The sequence below is a fragment of the Hemiscyllium ocellatum genome, chromosome 9 (assembly GCF_020745735.1).
Source record: "Hemiscyllium ocellatum isolate sHemOce1 chromosome 9, sHemOce1.pat.X.cur, whole genome shotgun sequence".
In the NCBI taxonomy this organism is placed as follows: domain Eukaryota; kingdom Metazoa; phylum Chordata; class Chondrichthyes; order Orectolobiformes; family Hemiscylliidae; genus Hemiscyllium; species Hemiscyllium ocellatum.
In genome coordinates, this window is record NC_083409.1 from 47,409,224 (window position 1) to 47,417,803 (window position 8,580).

Below are 8,580 nucleotides of genomic sequence, written 5' to 3' on the forward strand. Positions count from 1 at the left end.
ATGCCCATCAGCCATGATTGAATGGCGGAGTGGACTCGATGGGCCAAATGGCCTTACTTCCACTCCTATATCTTATGGTCTTACATCCTTGTCAATCTTTTCTGAACCCTTTCAAGTCTCACAACATCTTTCTGATAGGAAGGAGACCAGAATTGCATGCAATATTCCAACAGTGGCCTAACCAATGTCCTGTACAGCCGCAACATGACCTTCCAACTCCTGTACTCAATACTCTGACCAATAAAGGAAAGCATACCAAACGCCTTTTTCACTATCCTATCTACCTGCGATTCCACTTTCAAGGAGCTAATAACCTGGACTCCAAGATCTCTTTGTTCAGCAACACTCCCTAGGACCTTACCATTAAGTGTATAAGTCCTGCTAAGATTTGCTTTCCCAAAATGCAGCATTTCGTATTTATCTGAATTAAACTCAATCTGCCGCTTCTCAGCCCATTGGCCCATCTGGTCCAGATCCTGTTGTAATCTGAAGTAATCCTGTTCGCTGTCCATGACACCTCCAACTTTGGTGTCATCTGCAAACTTACGAACTGTACCTCTTATCCTCGCATCCAAATCATTTATGTAAATGACAAAAATTAGAGAGCCCAGCACTGATCCTTGTGGCACTCCACTGGTCACAGGCCTCCAGTCTGAAAAACAACCCTCCACCACCACCTTCTGTATCTGAGCCAGTTCTGTATCCAAATGACTAGTTCTCCCTGTATTCCATGAGACCTAACCTTGCTAATCAGTTTCCCATGTCGAACGCCTTCCTCAGTTTTTAATTTTGTTTTGTTTAATTTGTGTTGAGTAAGATTAATGTTACTTTATTCAGTTGTTTGCATCAGGCGACTTGATTTTGTCTACTTAATTTAATCAACTCCTTATTGTGCCCTGGGTTGTCCCAGGACCATTAGCATCATTTGAGTTGTTTATCAACTCACAATATATATAGACTGTTGCTGTACTATACTCAGGAATGAATGCATCTTTTTGGTGAGTATTGAGGAAAATTGTAAGAAATAAACCCAAATTACTATGTTTTTGAATTTCCTTATTCTGTTTTTCCTTTTGCTCATAAAAATTTCATGTATGATTACTATTTCCTTTCTCTAGAAACCATATTTCTAGTTTTGTCATGTGACATTTTAAATGGTAAGATTTAATATCAAAAAATGTACATAAGTAAGCTGCATATGTAGTTATTGAACTTAATTATTACGAGAGTCTAAAGAGTAGTGAATAGATTTAATGAAGCCACTTTTAACATGCAAAGAATATTGACATTTTTTCCATATGTACAGCATTTTTGTTTCTTCGAAATTTCATGTTTTTTCCCCATGTGCATTATGTTGTGTTTCCCCATTGTCTGTTTCCATTTAGCTTCTCCATAAACTCCAGGCTAGGCAGTTCACTAGGAAATCTTTATGCTGCCCCTGACGAAACTGAGAACGCTATGACATCATCTCCTAGGACAAGTTTTACATCTGGTTATCCCTCCAACCAGCTGTATAGCAGCTCGCAGCTTTCTGCGAGATATTATCATGAACTGAACAACAACTACCATGGCAAAAGCAACAGTGGCACTATCTGCAATATCCCCATCAATAACAGTACCAGCCCGAAAGATGATTACAACGGTAGATCCACCTGCAGTGGTGTCGGTCCTGCCACCATGCGATACCTAAGTCGTTCACATCCCGTAAGTTTACATGCTGTCATTAAAGAAAATGTTCATAATTTTACGATTTATTGAGATAGAATAAGATCTTATACATGAAACAGCAATATCAGCACTCCTTTTATCAAATGTAATTGTGTTAAGGGTAAAAAGTTGCTTACATCAGAATTTATTAAGCAATATGGTTGTCACAATTCCTCGACGTGTTATGGGTTAACTGATCTCAGTCAAAGCAGTAGAGAAACTCAGCAGAACTCCAAGTCTGAACAATTTTTAAGAAGTCGGATCGGACTTGAAACATTAACTCTGTTTCACCACAGGTGCTGCCAGACCTGCTGAGCTTTTCCAACACTTGTTTTTATTTCAGTCAGGACTGAATTGGACTCCCCTCTAATGTCTCTGAAGGTAAATAGCCAGCTAAGACTCATCATTCAGCATAGAACTCCTAAAATCCATCTAAATGCACCTCAGTCAAGAGTTTGTTCCTTTGAAAACATGGACAGAATTAGTGAGAGGAATGTTAAGAACAATGATTTAATAGTTTTATTTCTTTAGTTTGCTTTGAGTATTTCTATCTCACCATTTGCAGTTTTAACTTTATAAAACAATACTTCAAACTTTATTTTTAGTAAGAAGGAAATTAAATTATGCTTCTCTCTTTAAACATAGATAGCAGTGGGCAGCCGGGCAGTATGCTTAAAATTTGAGAATTTGTGTTTTACAGGTACACAATCCTTTATCAAAACCCTTAGGGCCAGCTGGTTTTCAGAATTTGGACTTCTTCGGATTTCAGAATAAGTGACAATTTCAGGGTGAAATTTTTTTAAAATCTTACTGTACAGCACACGCACCTGTGAGTAAAATGAGGGCTGAGACAGAATTGACGCCTGTCAGTGCTGGGCCGCAAAGCCACATCACATCAAACCTTGTTATGAAGAGAAAAAAACTTGACGAAAATCTTTGGATTTCGGATGAAGGATTGTGTACCTGTACTTCTGCTTTGAGAAGCTGCTTTACATGGTTACTTTTGCAGATTCAAGATTGTATGAACCACAAAAAGTTTTGCAGAGATCCTGCACAGTTTAAGGAGAGAGATATCTTGCATTTTAATTTGCTGAGTTATCTTCTGCAAATGTAGTTCTGATTGAGAGAAAATAGGTTACTCGGTTTTCAGTGATTTATGGTTCCCACAGGCAATAATCTGATCTTGGATTGTCACTTCAAACTGCGACTATTTTTTCAATCTTAAATTCCCAAAGTATTTGATCGTTTTCAAATCATTTCCTGTGTATACACTGCAAGTATATGGAGTGGTCAGTATGTGATGCTATCTGTACAATGGAGGACTATTCCTGAGTAATTAATTGTTGATTGTGTGCTAAAAAGTCATATAGATGTTTGAAATACTTTCACATGTTCTGAATCACATTTTTTTAAAATTACATTTATTTGTTATTCTTATTCCAAAAAAGAGCAAGCATTATCTGTATATTTTAAACTTTCAACGTCATGGTAGTTATCTGTTCAGTGTTCACTGTGTACAAGCTTATGATTTGACACCTTAGTTTTCTTCTATCACCATTATGAGCAGTAGAATATGTTTCACTAGAAACAGAATTTCACTTATCGCAATTTATCATGCATTTTCAAGAAAGTATTAACTGGGCTTTCAAAGATTTTATTTATTACTTGTACTTCACTTTTCATGCATTACAAACATCATTCATGTAGAAGTTGGAACAACTTAGAGAGTTGATTGGAAATGCTGTTGCTATTCAAGAAATGATTCTTGGAAAACTACTATTTTAACTAATTCAAAAACTACAGAAAAGTAAATTTCCAGTTGTAATTGTTGTCTGTTCATGGGATACATAAGATTTTGGATAAGTACCTACGGTTACATGAAATCATCAGTAACCTTGACCTACAGTGACTAACAGTCAATTTAAACCATTAACCAAGATTTGTTTCACCAGCTCCTGTAATTAGTTTTCATTCTGTCATTTATCTGACATTGCCAGAAGGGGAACATGCAGATTCTTGTGTATATCAGTGCATTGATTAGGTATCCTGATGGAATGCTGTTAAACTGCAAATTGACAATACATTAAAAACTACAGGTGCAAATTAAATGTCAATAAGTAAAATTATATATTTTCGTAATTTGAAGTGGGCTTGGGGTACAGGTTTGCATAACAGTAAAGATAGCACAGTGATTTTGTAGGCTGCTTTTTAAAAAAAATGCTAATTGCATTCAGGGAATTTTTAACTAGATATAGGACATTACACCCATGAGGTACTGATCAGCCTAATAATAAAAGAATATTATCTTAGGATCCATTGAGGGGAAGCAATGCTGATTCACAGTGAGGAAAGTGAATATGAAGATAATTTGCTGGAACAGAGTAGATTATGATGTACGATAATGAAAGATTTTAAAATTATTAATGTTTGAGACATGAACAGAATCATAATGATAGAGATCTTTAGTTTGTGTAAAGCTCTAGCCCAACCAAAAATCTAACCACTGCTAGATCGATTTTAGAAAAGAAAATGGAGCAGATAATGAAAGTAAAATTGGGATAATATCAAGGGAGTTGTTATCAGAGTTTTTCCACATTTCGGCATTGGTACTAAAGACGTGTGCTGCAGAACATGCCACAACCCTAGCCAAGTTAGTGCCAATATAACTACAACACTGGCAGCTATGCACCTGCTCACTGACACTTAATCTGGGTTCCTCCAGAGCCACTCAGCTCATGATCTCATTACAAACTTTGTCATCAAGGTTGCATTTGACTGAATGCTGCACAGAGGAGACCTAGCAAAACTGGAGTCAATGGGAATCAGAGAAACTCTCCACTGGTTGGAGTCATACCTGGCACAAAGGAAGATAGTTGTTGTTGGAAGTCAGCCATCTCAGCTCCAGGCATCTCTGCAGGAGTTCCTCAGGGTATCTCCAAAATGTAAATAACAATTGCAAACAACCCAATAAATTGAAACCAGAAAATATTCCTAAGTGTCTCCTATCTCCAGAATTTCCACGAAAATGCCTTCAGGTTAATTATCCCTATTGTACAATTATTTTTTTGATCTGATTAAATAAATGGATTTTTTTTACTCCTCAGGGTTTACTATATGCTTTTAAACTAATTTAGCTCTACCTCTGCGTAAAACCATTTTTGGACTGCCATTACTGCAAGAATTACAGACTTCATATCTCCAGTTCTATAGCAAACTAAGCCCACCTGCTGTTTATGATCTTGCCTTTCTCTATGTTTTACCTGTTAATTCAATTTGACCCAACTTTTTAATATGTAGTAAACTTCAATCTTCCTTTTGTGTTAATTCCATTCTCTACAGTTAAATTGTCATTCTTAAAATGAAAACTTATATGCTAATACATACAAACCTGGGACCATGTATTTGCAATGATGGTTTGCTTTTGCCATTACCTACCCTGTAGGATGCTGTACCTTACTGTTGAACCTGCTTTGTGCTCATGACCTAAAGCAATTATTCCAACTGATTAAATTGCCTACAATGAAGCTCTAATTTCCGTGTAATGCGATTGGTATTTCTATGGTGATAAAGCCTGTGGTAGCCACTATTTTATCAAAAATGAAGAAAGTAAAGCCCACACAATGGAGAAAAAAACAATAATCTTAAAAATATTGAAGGGCACATTTGTATACATACCTTGTGTGAATGAATTTGTGATCATGCTGCAGAATGTCTACCATTATTTATTAATCAGAAGTGCAATGTTGATTTATCATGTGGACAGTACTACTTCATACATTAAACTTATTAAAATGACATGAAATCTTTCACTCCACGAATGTTTACTTGACACTTCAACATTTTCAGAATTTGTGATTTTGCATTTCCTCACTTTCAAAATATCTGTCATATCATTGAAAGCTTCACCTCCAGTGTTATGCCATTCAGAACAGTTTTATTCTAACTTATCACTGGACTGTATTCAGAGGCTATTTTTTCCTGTATGCTTTATAAAAGGACCTATTTGATTTGTGGAATCCTTCGAATTGTGTTGTTTACTTGAGCTATTGTTGCTGATTCTCTGGTGACTAGAAGAATAGCCACTGCATGACTTTATTTTGGACATAATGTTAGACTGATTTCATTGAAAAGAAGAATGGAGAGACTTGCATTTATACAAACACTTTTCATAATTTAAGGTTTTTGCAAAGATGTGTAATTCAGTTTGCGGATGAATTAGTTGTTTAGTTTGCTGAGCTGCTGGGTTATTGTGCAAATGTTTCATCACCATGCTGGCTAACATTGTCAGTGCGACTTCTGTGAAGCACTATTGTCTGACAAACGTGAAGAAAGCTAGCCATCTGACTTCACAAACACCAACTGGGAACTAAGCAACATGATCCACTCTCCCTCATCTCCGTACACACAGACCAAGAGAGCCATCAGTTCAACTATGACAAAATAACCATTCTTCGACAAGCTTGCCAGAGAATTCTTGGAAGCCTGATTTTCAACCAAAAAGGCCATCAACAAATATGTAGAGATAGACCCAGTGTACAAACCACTGCAGAGAAGATCCAAAAGTGACATTCACCCCAACAGACCAGACCACATAAAACCCAAGCAGGACATAACAACAGCGCTTCACGGAATTCACACTGATGATCTTACCCAGCATGGTTAACGAAACATGTGAATGATAACCCAGTAGCTTGGCAAGCTAACCAACTACCTCACTTTTCATGATTAACAGCTTTCTAGGAAACCAATCACTGTTTAGCCTGTGATTGTAGAATATTAACTCCTGTCTGGAATGCTGCTGGACACTCATGCTAATCTGCTGAACAGTAATAGGATACTTAGGTGATTTCTGAAGGAAAGGCTTTTAACTCAGTGCATTGTGTGTTAAGCTACGATATTATTTATACTCTGTGTAGATTGCTAACTAATTTTAATTGAGAAAGGAAGAAATAATCCTTTATAGACTGGACAAAAAAGTTTTTTTTTGTCAGACTTTAAGTTCATTATATCAACTAATAGTTGATCCTATGTAAAAACTCAAACCTAAATATTGACCCAAAAAACTTTATTTTTTATATCTTTTGTATGTTATTTAATCACTGTATTTATACTTACTACCCATTTGTCATTGAATTCAAACTTGTTCTGGTACAAACTTACTTCATAGAATTATAAAATAGCCCACCAATGGCAGCTGTGCACCTCCTTTGTCTGTGTATGAGCACTTGTACTGTTTTTGGAAGTTGGGTTGATGGAAACTCAATAGTGAGGTAGTGGGAGACAGTAGATTTCAACTTCTAAACTGTTACTTGTGTAAAAGTCAGCCCTATCCCTACTTTTGATTTAAAAACTTCATCTTAGATTCTTAACTTTTTACTCAAGTATATATGATAATTTATTTCCTTGTGCTCCAAAGATTAACCACATCAAATAATTGAGGAAAAATAGACTAAAGTAAGGCAAAACTTGTGCCTGTTTGAGGATATGCAATTTCAATCATTAAATAAGCATGGCATTATATATTTCAGAAACTCTAAAATGCAGTGAGTTGTTGTTGCTCATATTTAAATGTAGTTATAAAGCATGTTACTAGCTAATAAATACAACAAAATAAACTAGATCCACTTAATTAGTGTTCTGTTTCTCTCCCCTTCCTCTTGTATTATGTTATTTTTATTTCCTTTCTGAATAAGGTTTCATAAATGTTAGGTACTGTCAGAGTACTCCAGAAAGCTCAGACTGGATGTCAAGTAGCAATTTGAACTTCTTGGGGAAATCAAAGCTAAATCCCAACTTTCTTTTTCTATTTGCCCAACATTTATGAGACAGGTGCTCTGTTGTGATTTCTCAATGACTCAAAAACAGTAATATTTTTCCCTTTTCTTTAATTCCCCCAACTCACCTGCCAAGATAATGTGACTGATTAGTATGCCATGCACCTTCCGCTTAACTTGGATGAGAGTTAACACTGGGATTGCTACTGAACAATTGGAAGAGCTGACAGCATTCTTGATGTTTGTTTGCTAAGAGTTTACAAGTTCTTTTTAAGAATACAGTTCATTGGTGTTATTCAATCACTCACTTTTTTACAACACTTTCTGTAACAATATAAATTTAAATATTCTTAGCTGAAGTTATTTTTCTTTTGCAGTCACTTCAATCTGAATATGTTCAGTACTAAAGCATCACTACTTCGCTGAAAATGGAAAGTATTGTGGCTGAAAAAGCAAAGAAACTGAAGTGAAGATTAATCTTCCTGGGCTAGAAACTAGGCAACCTTAATGTTTAAAGATTTGTAAATGGCCAGTAATTGCTGTATTGCATTGGCAGTACTTTCAGAAGGACTTTTCTGCTTTCATGACTGCAGTCTTCATCAAGTATTGGGAGCTGATAAATCAAAAGAAATGCAAAACTTTGATTCCAGTTGATGACTAGTTCTATTCTTTTTGCACTGTTATTTATGGGAATTTAAATTAACATTTAAAAACATCTAAATTTTAATTGTTAAGTGATCCAGCTGAATTGCTGCAAATAAGGCAAAACTTTATAATTTTGGGTTCTTAAAAAGAACCCTGCAACATCCTAAATAAAAGTTAAACTTTTGAATATAATAACCCTTTACAATGAGCCATTCAAAAGGTTTATTAAAGCAAGAGGCATTTGCAAAGAGATACTATAGTACCTGTTTCATAGCTGTAAGTTGTAACCTAGTAGCTGTAACAGTGGAAGTTTAGTGACTCGACTTCAGTACTTAGAAGTTTGAGTTCTTGTTTCAGCTGTCACCTGTACTTTCCTGCACTCACTGATTGTCACTGGTCTTAACAGAGTTGCAAAATGGATTATCTTGTGCCAGGAGAAGCACTGTGATCAGTT

The 8,580-nt window shown here is 35.8% G+C and overlaps 1 protein-coding gene across 2 annotated transcripts in view; it reads left to right on the plus strand.

Annotated features, from left to right (window-relative positions):
- cdc14ab (cell division cycle 14Ab) overlaps positions 1–8,142 on the plus strand; it is a 179,171-nt gene extending 171,029 nt beyond the window's left edge. The window contains exons 16-17 of one of the 2 annotated variants that reach the window (XM_060829729.1): positions 1,386–1,704; positions 7,859–8,142. In XM_060829729.1, the coding sequence (XP_060685712.1) occupies positions 1,386–1,704; positions 7,859–7,888 (349 nt within the window). In that variant the 3' untranslated portion in view covers positions 7,889–8,142. The remainder of the gene's footprint in view (positions 1–1,385; positions 1,705–7,858) is intronic. The other variant, XM_060829730.1, reaches the window with a different exon arrangement.
- Positions 8,143–8,580: the final 438 nt, after the last annotated feature.